At 39.5% G+C, this 18,178-nt stretch overlaps 1 protein-coding gene and 1 non-coding gene across 3 annotated transcripts; one reads left to right on the top strand and one right to left on the bottom strand.

The window, feature by feature from the left end:
- The first annotated feature begins 1,509 nt into the window (after positions 1-1,509).
- LOC139947141 (1-acyl-sn-glycerol-3-phosphate acyltransferase gamma-like) lies at positions 1,510-17,401 on the top strand. 2 transcript variants are annotated; one of them, XM_071944998.1, is made up of 9 exons: positions 1,510-1,642; positions 8,518-8,830; positions 10,092-10,261; positions 10,970-11,131; positions 12,600-12,753; positions 13,147-13,252; positions 15,104-15,179; positions 15,991-16,201; positions 16,749-17,401. In XM_071944998.1, exons 2-9 carry the CDS (start codon positions 8,650-8,652, stop codon positions 16,880-16,882), a joined length of 1,194 nt encoding a protein of 397 aa, XP_071801099.1. In that variant the 5' UTR covers positions 1,510-1,642; positions 8,518-8,649; the 3' UTR covers positions 16,883-17,401. The 2 variants fall into 2 exon arrangements, with proteins under 2 accessions (XP_071801099.1, XP_071801100.1); XM_071944999.1 differs by lacking the exon at positions 1,510-1,642 and adding an exon at positions 6,352-6,425.
- LOC139947640 (U12 minor spliceosomal RNA) lies at positions 12,011-12,165 on the bottom strand. The gene has a single exon (XR_011787385.1). It is a non-coding gene; the product is annotated as a U12 minor spliceosomal RNA (small nuclear RNA).
- Positions 17,402-18,178: the final 777 nt, after the last annotated feature.

Raw genomic sequence — 18,178 nt, 5'->3', positions numbered from 1 at the left:
ACTTCCGTTTTAAACGCACTGGACACTATTGGTAATAATGTTACTCAAAAAAGTTGTTAGAATACACAACTTACTTGTTATAACGAGCAATGGAGAGATGTTGATAGATACAACATTGTGAGAAACGCCTCTGAAGTAACGTAGTTTTTGAGAAAGAGGGAATTTTTTTTAAAGAATAAATTTCTCATTCAATATTAAAAGGCCTCAGACCTCGAAGTCTTATAGGCATTTGAAAGCACACGAGTTGTGCATGCAACGTGTGTCATAAATTATTCTCTTGCAACTTCGATGACGAATTATAATGAGGAGATCAATAATTAATCCTCACATGCATTTGATACACCAAGAAGGGAGAATACTGGTTTTTGACAATTACCAAAGGTGTCCAGTGCCTTTAATATATAAGTATTTTCAATTTTTATATAATTTTCTAGAAAATGCCTGTAAGAATTCTGTGATACCAATTGAAACAATAATACAGATTGTTGAAAAGCAAATGATTGTTAGGATTTCCTCCACATTATAATAGTATCCATGGTTCTTGTGATGTGTTCGGAGCCCCTTCTCTTAATTCCTTTCGTGGTCAGGTTTTGCGTGCCATATCCTCTTCCAGTAACTAATGTATACATGTATTTACAAAATACATGTATTTTTTTATTTTTTTTTATTTCCTTTGTCTTTTTATCGTTTATTCTGTTTATAATTTAATGTAGGCTTTTGCTTTTAAAATTTATTTTAAATATATTTTCACAGTCGTTCATGGTGGTCTGTTTCTGTTCCCTATTTTATTTTACTTAATCTTCATTGTATGCTTTAATTTTCTTTCCTAAGATGATTCTATTTTAATTGTTAACTTTGTACATATCAGAGTGTTTTTATGTAGGCTATATGAATATTTCTAATTGTTTTTTTTTTTATCCTTTCCTGTAATTGGCGGCTCGTCCGCTGTTGGGTTTGGTCAATAAATGTAACAATTATAACAATATAACAACTCTTGTGTTTTCTTTTTGTTTTCTCTGAGATGTCGAGGTCTATTCTGTTTGAATAAAAACAGTTAACACTGTTTGACCCCGTCTAGCTCGGACTGTGGGGAGGGGGGGGGAACTACTGGGCCCAATCTCATAGAGCTGCTAAGCACGAAAATTTGCTTAGCATGAAATTTCTTCCTTGATAAAAACAGAATTACCAACCATTTCCATTTGTTGCATACGTTGCTTGTTACCTGTATTCAGTTGTTGTTTGCTTATCCTGAAAATTATGTTGAAATTTGGTTGGTAATCCTATTTTTAACAATATTGGCAAGAAATGTTTACGCTTAGTGCAGCTGTAATGAACTCATGAGATGATGATGGTAGAGGGCGCCAGACTGATCAGTTCAACCTGCCTGTTTTTTTGACACGTCGTCCCCAGATTAAGTTTAAAATAATATGTTCATAATGAACGTGGGGACGATCGAATTGTGTGCATTTTATGTATGCACAATTATTCGCACATCATCCGATCACCCACACGACAGAATAAGGTGGTTAGCCAACGTGTGGCGGTAGAAAGTAAACACTCGATTTTCAGATCTATTCTCCATAAATCACCAGGCCAAGCAAGGGTCAAAACTCACGCTGACCGTGTGGAATACAACGCCAAGGTATTTAACCTTTATTGTCCCTTTCATAAATAATGTGTTTTTCTTTGTGCATTATGTACTAAAGTGACCGGTAAAATTACTGTTTATAAATTGGAGCCACACCATATCCTATCACTGTTGTGCGCAATCTTTGACATTGTCCTTTTATTAAATTTGCGTGGTGTATTATCTTGTTATGATTTTGAAATTTGCGCAGCATACTCGGACGCAAACTTTAAACACCGCGCGATTTTTGTTATTGTCTAACTCTAATCATAATTTTTCACCACTTGTCGTGAAATATATGCTGTAAAAAGTGTAAGTGCGAATGTTTTGCCGAATCTCAAATTCTGTCTGGAGTAGTGGTACTTTTGTTCAAAAACTATTGGAGAATGTTGAGGTGAGAAACAGATCTGCCATGACCACCTGCAGTGCAGGGGTCGAAATTAAGTGTATTTCCATGGTAGTCAGCAGGGCTAGTGACCAACAATTTTTAGTAGCCCTGATTAGATTTTGGTAGCCCGAAAGACACATTATGTCTCGCGAGGCAGCTCAAACTTTACAATACACCAATAACATAGTTCTGTATTGTTTGTGATGATGATTTTGGCATTATTTTTTCACTAGCCCTTCGGGCTATCAAACTGGAAAAATCAGTAGCCCGGCCGTAAATCTGGTAGTCCCGGGCTAGCGGGCTAGTGGCAATTTCGACCCCTGACCTGTCTAGTCCCACTAACACTGTCACTGACCATGTTCGGCTGCTCATCATCATGCGTTATCATGAGTTTGAGGCGTTTGCGCTCAAGAAGCGGTCGCTCTAAATACCGACAACTCATGACCCCTCACGACAACTCACAACAACAATTTTTAAATGCACTTTAACTTGTACATAACATAAGTCAACTGTTAAATATATGCACAAGAGTCGTATGCACCTAAATCACTTTCAAACTTCTGAAAAAATTGTATTTTTAATTGTAAAAAAGTGTTTTTTTACCCCCAGTTTAGTAACGAAGGGAAATATCTGGCATCTGCCATGTTGTCTTTCGACGTACTTGGACGATTCCACTACACTACAGGGGTAATTTCTGAGGGCTCAGTTGTTTTTTTTTATTTTTGGTTTTAGCTGCTGTTTTTTCTTTCATTGTAAGTAACTAAGTCGTCACTCTGGAAATGGAAGTTAACTTCATGAAAGGCACATAAAATGGTAAATAATCATCTTGCATATTGTACCATCCCTGAAGTATGTTGGGAGACAACAAGGCAGATTTTTCCGTTTGTTACTAAACTCATGGTAAAAAACACATTTTTTACAATTAAAAATACAAATTTTTTCAACAGTCTGAAAGTGATTTAGGTGCATACGACTCTTGTGCATATATTTAACGGTTGACTTATGTTCAAATGTTCATGTTAAAGTGCATTTAAAAATTGTTGTCGTGAGTTGTCGTGACGGGTCGTGAGTTGTCGGTATTTAATGCGACCCCTCAAGAAGTAATTACAAAAGTCCGATAAACCATGATTGGATTGGAGGAAGAAACAAACAAAGTGGGGGAGTAGGACAATGCCAACGGCGCTGACTGACACACTGGCAGATAAGGTTTATTGCGAATAGCAAAATATCAAGAGAGGGCGCTGTTGAACCCACACAAAGGTATAGGCGTTGCGTGCGCGATTCGTAGAAACTGCATAGAAACTGCCCCATATTCCTTCCCGGTTCTGAATCGCGATAAACCTTATTCCTGTGTGAAAAACAAACTGCGCTGCAACTTGTTGATCAAATTTCCGTTGTTTTAGAAACAAATTTTGACAATTCGTTTGAAATAAAAGAAGAAAAAAAAAAGACATCCTGTTTTTTGTTTCTAATTCTAGTCTTGAATGCTGCTCCCCAATCTCAGGTTGCACGATTAATCAATGGATCCACCAGTGACCGAACCCATCTACCTCTACCACAACGCCGTCCCCTAGCCCAAACCCTTACCCCTAACCCCTACCCTAAACACCTACTCCTAACCCCTACCCCAAACCCCGTCCCCTAACCCCTACTCCAAACCCCTACTCCAAACCCCTACCCCAAACCCCGTCCCCTAACCCCTACTCCAAACCCCTACTCCAAACCCCTACCCCAAACCCCGTCCCCTAACCCCTACTCCAAACCCCTACTCCAAACCCCTACCCCAAACCCCTTCCCCTAACCCCTACCCTAAACACCTACTCCTAACCCCTACCCCAAACCCCATCCCCTAACCCCCTCCCAAAACCCCCTTCCCCAAACTTGTAGAACAACTTGTAATACTTGTAGAACTATGAGGTTCATTCCGCTTTTGTCTAGGAGTCGCGCTTTTGTCTAGGAATAGTTCTAGGAGTACCCCTACCCAAAACCCTACCCCAAATTCCCCTACCCCAACACCCCTACCCCAACCCCCCTACCCCAACCTCCAAACCCTACCCCATCCCTACCCCTACACCAAACCCCTTCCCTCACCTCTACTCTATCCCTCCTCAAACCCCTACATGTTCACACAACCCCAAACCCCACCTCTACTAGCCTTGCTCAAGGCAGTCGAATTATTCACTCCGAAAAAAGATCGCCGCTGTTTAAAAACCCACCCATATTCACTGTGCATAACATCGCACAACACGATGCCCCCGTACACTATCCGCATGCGGAGGCCGTCAGGCCGACAGCCTTGTAGGGTCTGTGTTGAAGCCACTGACCTCATTACTATAATAAGCGAAGAGTTCCCACGGTCAGCTCATTACCATAATGCCCGCGAAAGACAAGACATGTATCACACACCACCACTACGGACGCATGATAGGGTCCAAAGGTCGTGATAAGGGAAGTGCGTGATTAGACGTCAAAATGAATAATTCATTTGCCTCACATCCTGTGTTGTCTGATAGGTCTGACGAACGATATACATATTCATGAGCTGCATATAGCATATCCAAGAGCCCCCCCAATTTCGTCCACTTGTGGAATTTTTTCAATACAACACACTAAACCCGGAAGATACAGACCCGACAAGGCTGTCGGCCTGGCGGCCTCCGCATGCGGTTAGTGGTACGAGTGAACAGTATTCGTACGATCTGACAGTGTGTATACGGGTGGGTCATGCGGTGTGATCGCACGCACCACAAACAGGGTATACGGGTGGGTTTATAGCGGCGTCTTTTCAGAGCGAGTAATGCGACTGCCTTGAGCAAGGCTACACCTCTACCCCAACCCTTCCCAAACCCCCACATGTACCCCCTTCCACCTACCATGCCTACCCCTTCAGTGTTGTGCGATTGATGAACCATCAAAATTCTGACCTACATTTACATAGTGGATGGATTCATCACACAAAAGCTCTGCAACCGCAATCAGTCGATGATAAAACATCACATAATATCTACACAAGGGCTCTTAAAAACAGAGGACATTCCATACAATTTCGACAACAAACTTGAAGTAGGACCAAGAGACCAAGTCTAATCACTAGGCCCTATCACAATGATACAAAACCTTTATTTCCTGTGCATTGTTGTGTGTTGTTGATTGCTTTATGATAGTGTTTTCAAAAATAATATATATAAATAATTCATCGTATTACAGAGAGTGGACTTTGAATTTGTCTGAGCACCCTCAAGTTGATCAACAAGTGATATTTACTTTATTATTTTTATTATTTTTATTATTTATAATAACAAAAAGAACAATACAAAATACAGGAATAACAAAACAAATCAGCTTCAAGTATGGCAAGAATGGGAATTGTCCAACAACAACACTGAACAAAGAACTTGTTATCAAGTGTACTTTGTGTCAGTTGAGTGATGACAAAGTATTACAACAAAACATGCAGTTTGAAAACCATAAACTTTGAACACGAACTGAAACAGTTTGCACAACCAACACAGGCACATGTCTCTGTATGTGCAGGACTGGAATTACACTGAGACAATGGAGACCATGACCTCTGTTGCCCTGGTCTTGACCGGGGTGCCCCTCCAAATCTTGTATGCAGGCCTGATACTTTGATCGCCTCCATGCCCCCTGATCATTGCCTTGGTACCTTGAAATGAATTTCCTCATAGGGTGCCCTTAACCTAGGAGAAAACGCCTTGGTGCCCTTGCTCTTTCAAAATACGAAGCACAGGCTAAATACTTCACGGTGACAATGAGGGTGATTGCCTGCGTGGCGTGTCCCCAGGTCATTGCCTTGGTGCCGTTGAAATGCTCCAGTACAAATTTGTAATTTCATCATAGGGTGCCCTTTACCAAGAAGAAAATGCCTTGGTGCCCTTAAGCATACAGGCCATGCAGGCCTGTGTGTGTGGAAGTGTTCCTTGCAAAATGACACTGGTCTTGCTCTCTCAATATAGACAAATTTCAGGCCCCATTTAAGAACTTTAAAAAAAAGCACAACACAACACACAAGTATTTTCTTTGTATTTATGTTTTGTTTGTATTCAAATACCAAGCAGAACGACAAATCTTATCAGTTTCTAACACAAAAACCATCAGTAAATAAAAAATTAGCACTATGTTGTATTAGTTGTATCATCCTGCGTTAAATGCACTTTGGACAATGCAAACAAAAACTATACAAACAAAAGGTACCATACCGTCAAAATCACAGTTAATATTTTTCTTCACTGACATCAAAAGCTTCAACTCTTAGTAGTTTACACATTGGACTTTAACCGTACCACATTTTTTGGTGATAACAAAATAGATTGAACGAGAATCTGGTAAATATTTTAGTACATGATTAATCGCTGGTATTGGTTGATGAGAAATACTCAAACTTGGGATGTAAGTATTTTAGTTTAAACAACATCGATGAGCAATTGGGTCCAATTTCATAAAGCTTGTTAGCACATAAACTTGCTGAGCACAGAAATCTATTGCTTAACAGAAACAGGTTACCAGCCAAAATTACTTCAAGTTTACATTGTTGTGACTGGTGGTGCGGACACTAAATATTTGCTTAGCAAAGAAATTTGTCAAGCAGTATTTTCTGCTTTTAAAACAGCTTTATGAAATTGGGCCCTGGTGTTTAAAGGCAGTGGACACTATTGGTAATTATAAAAATCCAGTCTTCTCACTTGGTGTGTCTCAACATATGCATAAAATCCTGTGAAAATTTGAGCTCAATTGGTCATTGTAGTTGCAAGATAACTACATGTATGAAAGAATAAACACCCTTGTCACAAAGTTGTGTGCTTTCAGGATGCTTATTTTCGAGACCTCAAATTCTAAACTTGAGGTCTCGAAATCAAATTCGTGGAAAATTACTTCTTTCTCGAAAACTACGTCACTTCAGAGGGAGCCGTTTCTCACAATGTTTTTTATACTATCAACAGCTCTCCATTGCTTGTAACCAAGTGAGGTTTTATGCTGATAATTATTTTGAGTAATTACCAACAGTGTCAACTGCCTCTAATGTTATTGGCTTGACTTTCGCAAATGGCACAGCAAGATAACTGAGAGTTGTTTTAATAATCTTAATAAATCCTCATAGCATGATGTGTGTAATCTGCTCATACAATGAGTGAACAGAATTTAGCTGATTGCAAAAGTTCTTGCTTACCAACCAAAAGGACGCTGTTGCAAACCAAGCAAAAAGGCCTATGGTACAAATCAAAGATTATAGTGCGCCGTAGGCGCAAGATGCGACTCTCGGGCTGAAATGTGATATCCCACTGGACGCCATTTCGGCAAGTAACTCTTTTGATACAACAATAGATCAGTGCAGATTAGTGCAGATAATTATGACCATTCCTATCAATGGGAAACAAAACATTCACTTGCTGAAATGGCGCCCATGCGTATTTCACGTTACAGCAATAGATAAAGCTTCAGTTCGGCATCTTGCGCCTACGGTGCTCTATAATCTTTGGTACAAATGCAAAAAATAGTGAATGACCCGACATTGGGGCGGGGGGGGGGGGGGGGGTGGAGGGAAGGGGCAGGTTTATGACCATAAGTTGGAAAGATCAATGGGAGACATTTTAGAAAATCTATTTATAGTTGAGTGGTCATGATCTTTTGTTCTCACCTCTGAGAACAGTGGGGAAATGACCAGTGAGTGGGATCCAGTCTACATGTACGTGTACATGTATGTCATGTACATGTATTGATTATTTCTAAAAAGACTCCCATTGCAAATTATGCAAGTCATTCCTTTTGTCTGCTAGCCTGGGATAGTGTGTCTTTCTCATCCCCAATTCCCATTGTCCTTCCTTGTGTTTACTTTAATTATTTTAGCATATTCACTGGGAGTTGATTTTGCTTGGAAAAGGATATTAACAGTTGCCCTAAAGAGCAACATTTCCTGATAGGTTAACCAAATTTACGCTAAATTTTTGCTTGAAATGGTTACATGTACATTAAATTTTGATCCGCTTGAGTCTCATTTTTGAGGTACCGCCGAAAATCTGGAGTGAATATGTCCAAGCAGGAAGAATGATTTCCCTAATAGGAATGCACAACTCGAGACAGTAACGCTTCTCAGGTTCAAATTTTGAGGGATAATTTTGTTTATCTTTTTATATAATCCACCACGCCATTTTGAAGTGAAATGTTTCTCAAAATGCATTGATACTATCGAAAGCTGCTGTAGAATTCTAACAAAAAGTTGTCATTGCCATTAAAGAATGATTACCAAACAAAGTATTGACGCTCACCATGTTGGTGGGCAGTTAGGTTTACGTGTATTAACGCCGCATGGCCTAAATTGCACACTTTACTTTACATACATAAAAACGCACAGTGAAATTGCCCACCAGTATGGCGCATTCAAGATTTTTCTGCTGATGACGTCAGGTGAAATGGGTCAATACCATCCCTTTAAGATGTAGTCAAAGAAACTTATCATGAATTCTCTTTGTCTTGTCTTTTCCAGATTGAGAATCTATCTGACATTACGTACCTGAAGAACAAACTGGGCATGTAGTGAAACAGAACTGAACTGTTCTTCAACTTTGTCTTCATATCATCTAACGTGTGACGGACAATCTGTCCACCAAGCCTCACTATGGGTTTACTGTCGTCTGTGAAGGAATCCCCGCTGTGTGTGATGGTCCTCAGCATGACATTCCTTATCAGCGGGATCATCGTTATTTTGCTTCAGCTTCTGACGTTATTCCTTGTCTACCCCTTCAGCAAGAGTTTGTATCAAGTTATCGTCTGCAAGATTATCTACATGCACTGGGCACGTAAGTACAGTTAACACCAAGGCTCTCACCCATAATAACAACCTGGCATACATAAATACCCCAGACAGTTTCGCTATTCCTATTGGTGGAGAGCGCGTCACAAGGGGGTGTTGATAATAATGACCAGCTGGAGCTGTTTAAGACCAGCTGGCTTTGGTCGTTGGGCTCGTAAGCTCATGTACTCCAGTTAAACAAAAAAACAAACGTAGCTATTAGTAACAGCGTGTAATAAGTCTGTAGGCGTGCTGCATCATACACACCATCTGACGCGCACAAAACATTTTCACAAAACATTTTGACAATTTTAAAACTAGCAAAGGAAACAAGTGGCAGATTGTCTAGAATTTCTGAAACTGTTGCCTTTTAACAAAAGGGCATTTATGAATGGAAATTACAGAGTAGTGACTGATGCTTAAACTGTCGTTTAAAGGAACACGTTGCCTTGGATCGGTCGAGTTGGTCTTTGAAAAGCCTTTGTAACCGTTTTTTATAAAATGCATATGGGTAGAAAGATGTTGTAAAAGTAGAATACAATAATCCACACAAACATGCCTCGAAATTGCGTGGTTTTCCTTTTACCTCGTCGACTAAACACGTCGGCCATTTATGGGGGTCAAAATTTTGACTCCCATAAATGGCCGACCATGTTAGTTCGCACAGTAGAAGGAAAACCACGCAATTTCGAGGCAAACTTGTGTGGATCATTGTATTCTACTTTTAAAACATCTTTCCAACCATATGCATTTTATAAAAAACGGTTACAAACGCTTTTGTTTTGACCAACTCGTCCGATCCAAGGCAACGTGTTCCTTTAAAGGCAGTGGACACTATTGCAATTACTCAAAATAATCATAAAACCTAACTTGGTAACGAGTAATGGGAAGAGGTTGATAGTATAAAACATTGTGAGAAACGGCTCCCTCTGAAGTGATGTAGTTTTCGTGAAAGAAGTTATATTCCATGAATTTGATTTCGAGACCTCAAGTTTAGAACTTAAGGTTTCGAAATCAACCATCTGAACACACACAACTTCGTGTGACAAGGAAGTTTTTTCTTTCATTACTATCTCACAACTGCGACGGCCAATTGAGCTCAAACTTTCACAGGTTTATTATTTCATGCATATATGTTGAGATACACCAAGTGAGAAGACAGGTCTGTGACAATTACCGATAGTGTCCACTGTCTTTAAACCTTGCAGGGTCGTCATCATATTCTGATGATATCTAAGTTGTACTAACTAGTTCTGTTATATTGACAGAGATGGTGTGGCTGTGCGACCACTGGTCCGGAACAGAGACGAGGCTCGTTGCTGATAAAAAATTCTTGGAATATGTCGGCACGGAGCACGCCGTCATCACAGCCAACCACAAAGAGGACGTTGATTGGCTTGCAGTCTGGGCTCTTGCCGATCGTTTCGGCATTTTAAAAGTAGGTCAATCATAATTAGGCCGGGGTGATTAGTGAAATTTACCACTCGACTAGTTGGCCTCTAATAGTCGTGGCTTTGACACTTTCAAATGTTTGCCACAGGCGCAATATAGTAAAATTCCTGCTGAAAGGATTGAAGGATTGTCTCACTGATGTCTGATTGTGTTTCGTAAGTAAATAATGTTGTCACGAATAGTCGTGAGCGACACAATTGGTTCACGGAACAGGTATTCTAGAGTCGTTTTGAAGTAGTCATGGTGCCACAATTAACTGAGTAGTTGGAAAACGGTAGTCGCAAAAATCATAGATGTCTTCATTTTTGGGTTTCCGTTAAAACCATTGGACACTTTCTGAACAGAACAAAAATTATAAAAGTTCAGATTTACAAACAACTCACAGGGTTTACAGAAGGTAATGGTGAAAGACTTCTCTTGAAATATTATTCCATGAAATGCTTTACTTTTTAAGATTACATTAAAACAATAATCAATTCTGTATAGTGAGAATAACAGATTTATTTTAAACACATCTCAATGCACGGCGAAACATGCAGAAACAAGAGTGGGTTTTCCCGTTATTTTCTCCCAACTCCGATGACCAATTGAGCCTAAATTTTTACAGGTTTGTTACTTTATATCTAATTGTGATACATGAAGTGTGGTCCTTTGGATGATATTGTTTACCGGTGTTGTGCGATTGCTTTAACAGAATGCTAAATGTCTGATGAAGAATGATCTTAAGTACGTTCCCCTCGTCGGATGGTCGTTCTCCATGCTGGAAATGATCTTCGTGAAACGGGACTTCACAAAGGACAAGAAGAACATGATCGCCGGTTTCAGGAGCTATATCACATATCCGATACATTGTATGGTGAGTTTTTTTTCCTCTGTACTGAAATTTTTGAATCCCTATAAAGAGACAAGCAAGGTTTTAGCCAGGATTTAGGAAAAGGATGTCCAAATTTGCTGGAAATTTCAAAAACTGTGTGTCCAAATTGTTTATCAGAGCAGTGCCGACTCTACACTGAAACCTCTGAATCCCTATAAAGAGACCACAAAGTTTTAGCCAGGTTTTAAGAAAAGGATGTTCAAACTTGCTGGATATTTAAAAAAAAAACGTGTGTCCAAATTTTGCATTTAAATTTAAGTGACAGATAGAACAAGGTGTCCACATTTAAAACAGGCTGCCAAAAGATACACAGACAACCCTCTGGCTAAAGGCAGAGTCACACTGCAACGTTAACGAGAACGAAAACAATCACGACTCAAAGAGAACGCATATTATGGTTGAATTGGTAGGCTGCGTGGAGCAATTCAACCAATAGAACGCGTTTTCTCAGCGTCGTGATCGTTATCGTTTTTGTTATCGCTGCAGTGTGACTCGGCCTTAACACTATGGAGATCAACACCTCAAAAATTCTTCAGTCTCCACCTCATGACAATGACTAGATTGTACCAGCATTTAGAGACAGTTGCCCAATTTCATAAAGATGTTAATCAGAAAATACTGCGGAGCAACTTTAATTGCTAAGTCAAACAAAAAATATGTGGGACACTGACACCTGTTGCAACAAAGTAAAAAGAAAAATAAATTTAGCTAGTAACCAGTCCATGCTAAGCGAGATTTTCCTGTGCTTAGCCAGTTTTTGTGTTTATAGGTTTTGGAAGTAGGACCTAGTCTTGGTGTCTCGCTATGCAGGACTGATGTATCAATGGTGCAGTTAGCTTCTATTTTTTGATTCTTTGTTAGGGGGTAGACCACACAACAAGGGCAACTTGCGAAAGTAAGCAAGTCACACCGAGGGCGACCTTTCCCCCGCAAAAATTCATCACAGACAAGTGTATTGCTGTGGAGCCTGGCGTCACCCAAGCTCATTATTTTCCTTACTCATTAGTTTAAGGCATAAAATTAATTTGTACTGAAAAATACCTATACACAAACATATGTGACTACTACCCACGGTTTGAAGTGCAAATTATTACTAAAACAAAAGATGTCATTAACTTTCCGCAAAGTTGCATCAATTTGTTCGGGATATTTTTCTACACGTTTTGGCGTAAGAATAATTGAATAGTTTCGATCGGAAGTGGTTGTTTTAATGGAATTTGTAATTACCCATAATGCATTGCATGCAGTTGTGCATGCACAATGCCTATAACGCATACAGTATTTCAATGGCCAATATTTTTTCTAAGTATTTTGATACTTTGAGTTAAATAAAGAAGTTACTTGAGTATTTTACATTAACAAACATTTTTTCATTTTTTTTACAAATAAAGTTTCAAAAGTTAGTGGTTTTGAATTACATTTTGTATTGTTTTTATTTTTTATTTTTCAGATATTAATGTTCTGTGAAGGAACACGGTTCACACCTGAGAAACACGCCAAGGGAATCGCATTCGCAAAAGAAAAAGGATTGCCAGAGTTAAAACACCACCTCACTCCAAGAACAAAGGGTTTTGTCGTTGCTATGGAAGCGTTTGATGGAAAAGGTAATTAAAACACTGCTTTTGTTTTTAAATGGGGTCAATAATTAAATAATGACCCATGGTTTTTTCCCATTTTCAAACCAAGTCAATGTTGAAAATGTCATTTTTTGAACATACCACCAAAAATTTGGATACTTGTTTGAGACCTTTATGTCTGCAATGATTCTCAACCATGAATACATGAATACATTAAAAGCTGTTGACCCTCAGTTTGACCTCTCAGACCATTTTGGGGGTCATGGCTGAGGCTTCGGACCTGGCTTAGGCTTTAGCTGTGGCTTTACCAAAAGTTACGTTTTTAAAATAAGGAAACAGAATTGGCCATGTCAACCCATCGGTATTTTTAGGAGGGTATCATTTCCAATAAACACTTTTCTGTTTTCTTTTCTGTTGCAGTGCCTGCAATTTATGACCTCACGTTTGCTGTGAGCAAATCGGAATACGAACCAACAATGCTGAACCTTATGAGGGGAAAGAAATTTATCTTCAATTTCCATGCAAAGTAGGTGTATTTATAACCCCATCTGCTGCCCCTTCCATGGGCCCAATTTCAATATTCAAGCAGAAAATATTGCTTAATTGTCTGCGTAGCAGAAATGAGCAGGGTACCAGTTACAAATTATACTTTTGATAAAGTAGTTTTGCTGGTAACCTTATTCTGGTATATAGAAAAGGTTTGCCATACTATGGTTTGCATGTAATAAGGCTAGATGGCTCAGTCAGGAGAGTGCCCAGCACGTTAGTCCGGAAGTCGCATGTCCAAGTCCTGCTCTCGTCATTTTTTTATTGTTCAAAATTATGTTTAAGTTTGCCCAGTGATCTTCCATTGCGGTTGATTACTTGACACACAGGACCAACAACTTAAAGCCATTGGACCCTTTCTGTAAACAGTGCTGTCCAAGGCCCACACTTTGTGTACCACAACTTCTATATCAAATAACAAACCTGTGAAAATTTAGGCTCAATCGGTCATCGGAGTCGGGAGAAAACAACGGAAAAACCCACCCTCGTTTCCGCGCGTTTCGCCGTGTCATGACATGTGTTTAAAATAAATTTGTAATTCTCGTTAACAAGAATTTATTTTGTTTTGCTGTTTTCTCAAAAAGTAAAGCATTTCATGAAATAATATTTCAAGAGAAGTCTTTCACCATTGCCTTCTGTAAACCCTGTAAGTTATTTGTAAATCTGTGAACATTTATTTTTTGTCTGAACCGAAAGGGTCCAATGGCTTTAAAGAAGATTTTTATTCATGTTGGCAAAGCAAGAACAATTCTTCAAATATTTACTTGGGCTACACTGTGCTTAGGAGTTAAATTTGTTTGACAAAACTATTGAAAACAACAAAAACACACAAACCCTCTTGTTTTTAAGGACGAAGCAATAATGGTTAAGTGGCTTGCTGAAGGACACAAATGTCCGATCGAGACTCAAGACCCACAATCTGCTGATCACAAACACAAGAGCTCGAGTCCGGTGTTCTTACCACATTCTCAAAAATCATGAAGATAAAACCATAGAACTTGCCAGATTTCACAGGCAGGCTTTTGTAGGAAACAGTCTGAAGACCTTGTTTCAAGTCAACGTTGTTAGGCCAAACTCCCAAAGTTCAGGTTTAGAATGCAAAGACTTCAGTTCAAAGCCTATTTCCCCCTTCTGAGTAATGCGGTATATTATATTCTATATCCCACGAGACGAAGAGGCAGACCATACAGGCGTTCGATGGACGACATCAGGGAATTCAGAAACGTCACATGGATGTAACAAGCACAAGAAAGATCCAGGTGGAATGGTGATGAAGAGTGGAGCGACATAGGCTAGATAGGATAGATAGATAGAAAGATAGATCCCTGATGCAAAACTATCATCTATCATACACATATTGACTGGCAACGAGGTAACTAGTATATATCTATTCCCGGGAGGGACTTTGAGTGACCAGACGAGCGACCTATTTCCTGAGGCTGAAGGCCGAGGGAAATAGGCCCCTCTTCTGGTCACTCATAGGCCCAAGGGGGAATAGACGTTACCGAATTATGCCAGTCAATATGTGTTTTATAACACAGCTCGGTCTTAAAATGTCAAATAATAACAGAAAAGGGAATTTTGTAGTTTGTTCACAGTTCAAGTCAAAAGAGGGCGCTGTTACCGCGGGTACTATTTGCAAAGACTAGTACCCGCTCAGGTACTAATCCCTCAAAACACGCGCGCGCGATCACTAGCCTATATTAGTTCATCCCACGTGACCGTGTTTCAGCCAACCAGAATACAGAACAAGCAAGAGGTGTGTTATAATAGATTTTAGCGCTTGTTTTCTTTTGATAACGAAACTGCCCATGTTTTTTTTTCGTTTCAGGAGAATACCAATTGAAGACGTTCCTAAAGACGAAGAGGGCCAGGTGAAATTCATCCACGATCTCTACAAGGAAAAGGTATGAGAACGGTTTCGGCGCTTAGCAAAATATTTCCATCGACAGATTTTGTTCACACTGACTAATGATTTTTGAGTAGCAATTGCTACACTTTGTGCAGCAATTTGCTCTGCCAAACAAGGGAAATTGTGTGTTGTATAAGCAAGCCGTTTGCATTTTAAGTTTGAATATTGTTTGGTATTATATTGTGTTTGACCACAAGTTACCACTTTAGTTTGAATTCTTTAGACTGTACAGACAGTTGCTATGTCACATGATGAGGGGCAAGCTTTTGCTTTAGTTACGTAAGAGACGGTGAACACCCGAACACAATTCTGAATGGATGTGTATAGCACAATAGTACCAGGGTTTGCTCATCTGGAGGTTGCTATACAAAGGCTTGCCCCGAACCATTTGATATAGAAACTGTCTCTATAGTCTGAGGAATTGAAATGTAAGCGGTACATTGTGACTAAGCAAGTCTATGTACTAGACATTATTCAAATCTAACTCGCAAATTGCCTATTGAATCAGAACTCAATGGGAGACTTTGGAACGCTAGGTGGCAGCAGACTAACCAGGTAGAGTCCATTGTTTACATAGTTCTGAGCATGTGCACTTTACCAAGTACAATGGAAATTACCTGGTAAGTCTGCTGCCACCAAGCATCCCAAAAGTCTCTCATTAAAAACTGCTCTTCTTCTATTTCCCATGGCAACCAGGTAGACTCTATTAGCATTTTGTCCAACATATAACCTTCAAGGGTTGCATATTTTTTCCCGGTTTTTATACTGAAACAAATTCCTCTTTTTCTATTTTCCATGGCAACTAGGATATGCTATACGAGCATTTCGTTCAAAATGAAACTTTCGAGGGTTGCAACCACCGCAAGACGATCCCGTTCCCTTCCAAGTGGTCGCCGATCTTCGTGGAGGTGTTCTGGTTATCATTCCTTGGGTTCCCAGCTCTGTACTACCTCATCACTGTGCTGACCACAGGCTCTCTGCTGGCGTCGGCAACTGCACTGGGTGTCGTACTTGCGTGTAAGTAAACACTTTTCCCTCTTATGTAGAGTGTCGTGGCCGAGTGGTTAAGAGCATCAAATTCAAGTTCTGATGCTAAGTCACCGGAGTGTGGGTTCAAATCCCGGTCGTGACACTTGTGTCCTAGAGCAAGATACTTTACTATAACTGCTTCTCTTCACCCAGGGGTATAAATGGGTACCTGCGAGGGTAGAGGTTGATATTGTGAATTAAAAAGCCTTCAGAGCTGCACAGTACATTATGCAGCCATTCAAACCAGGAACAACGGGGTGAACCCCTTCTATTTACCCTAAGTGCACTGGGGTCTTTGACATGCATTACAAAACACACGGGACCAACGACTTAATGTCCCATCCGAAGGACGAAGCAATAACGGTTAAGTGTCTTGCTGAAGGACACAAGTGTCCGACCGAGACTCGAGAACCACAATCTGCTGGGCCACTACACTCCACATTTCTGGTAATGCTGGGTTGCTAATGTCGAAGCCAGTGATGTTAGACTCGGCCAGTAAACTCGTTCTTGTTTTACTCATGTTTTTTTGTTACAGTGTATATTCTGAGTAAGTTCATGGTCGGCGCAACCATGACATCGAAAGGCTCAACGTATGGCGGGAACAAACACAGAACAAATGGAACGAGTACGGCTGCCAGTGAAGCGACCCCTACCAGTAAGAAAGATTAACCCAAGATCCTCTTTTTGCCTCTCTTTTTTCTGTATGCAAAAAAAGACATTAAACAAGTTTTTATTTTATCTTTATTTGTAATCCAAATTTTTAAATTGAAATTTGTTTTTCTTTAAATTTCAAGTGGGATAGCTTTGAAAAGAAAAGTTTGCGCTCTCATTGTAGCTAGGGTACGTTGCCAAAACATTGATAGAAACTGCTTCTAGCTACCCAGCAATCTCGGTAGTCGAGTTGGTAAGACACTGCTCTAGAGTTGCAAGGGTTGTGGGTAAGAATCCCACCCGAGTAACATGCCTGTGATATTTTTTCACAGGACTCGGGGAAGTAGTGAGTATACAGTGCTAACACACATCGGTGTGTGGGTAAAAACCAAAATAAATACGTTTGTTTTACTTCAATGTTGTTATTTATCAAGAACTAAACGTCAAGGTTGTTATTTTTATATGATAACCCAGGAACCAAACAAGTCCTGCATTTTTTTATTTTTTTTTTTATTTAAACTACTGTAGGTTACCTAATGGGTACTTTTGAAGCCCTTACAATCAAAATTTCCAAACATTCAGCAAATATAATTAAAACATTTCAAGTCTTTTAAAAATTTGCTTTGAAGCTAAAGAAAGCTTTGAACCGCACTACCCGTAGTCTTGTGTGGAAAGGCTGGTCTGTAATTTGTTTCTTGGGGGGATGGTTTTGGGGGCTATTTTTAACTAATTCAAACTTTTTGTTGGTTTTGCTTTTGAAGCAATTCCTTTTCCGTCCAGACCAGTCTAGGGCTCATTTATTTAAAGCTGCTAAGCAAATTAACAACAGGGAACCAATTGCAAGCACTAAGCGTTCATTGCACTGTAATTTGGCTGGTAACCTGTTTATGCTTAGCAAACTTCTTTGTGCTTAATAGTTTTATGAAATTTGTGCCTAGTAAATAAAATTCCTAATCGCACAAATAATATTTAAATGTCTTTAACTCGTTGAATAATTTCCATACCAAAAATGGCAAACTTAAATGATCTTGGAATGTTTTTTTCCCAAAGCCTGGCCAACCATTGGTCAAGATGAATATCTCAATCTTGTTGCAAATATCTTAGACTAGGGTAGGTGGAAGGGTGGTGTGCTACTTGTCAATGCAAAAACTTAAGAAACTTTCACGGTATTTTCAAAGTTTTGTTTTTCTAAATTTTATACATCGTATGTTTAAACATAGTGTAGTTACAAAGAAGCGCAACAAAAAATGTGTTACCCCTAAATCAGTACTGATGTATTATAAAATGGTTTGCAGAAATTATTATTCACATCAG

The sequence above is a fragment of the Asterias amurensis genome, chromosome 14 (assembly GCF_032118995.1).
Source record: "Asterias amurensis chromosome 14, ASM3211899v1".
Classification (NCBI taxonomy): domain Eukaryota; kingdom Metazoa; phylum Echinodermata; class Asteroidea; order Forcipulatida; family Asteriidae; genus Asterias; species Asterias amurensis.
The sequence above is the reverse complement of the archived record's forward strand: the minus strand, read 5'-3'. Positions and strand labels throughout refer to the sequence as shown.

Coding starts and splice junctions, on each gene's coding strand:
- LOC139947141 (XM_071944998.1), top strand. CDS start 8,650: ATGGGTTTACTGTCGTCTGTGAAGGAATCCCCGCTGTGTGTGATGGTC. Junction 10,262..10,969: donor ATCGTTTCGGCATTTTAAAA/GTAGGTCAATCA, acceptor TTGCTTTAACAG/AATGCTAAATGTCTGATGAA. Junction 15,180..15,990: donor ACGATCTCTACAAGGAAAAG/GTATGAGAACGG, acceptor CATGGCAACTAG/GATATGCTATACGAGCATTT.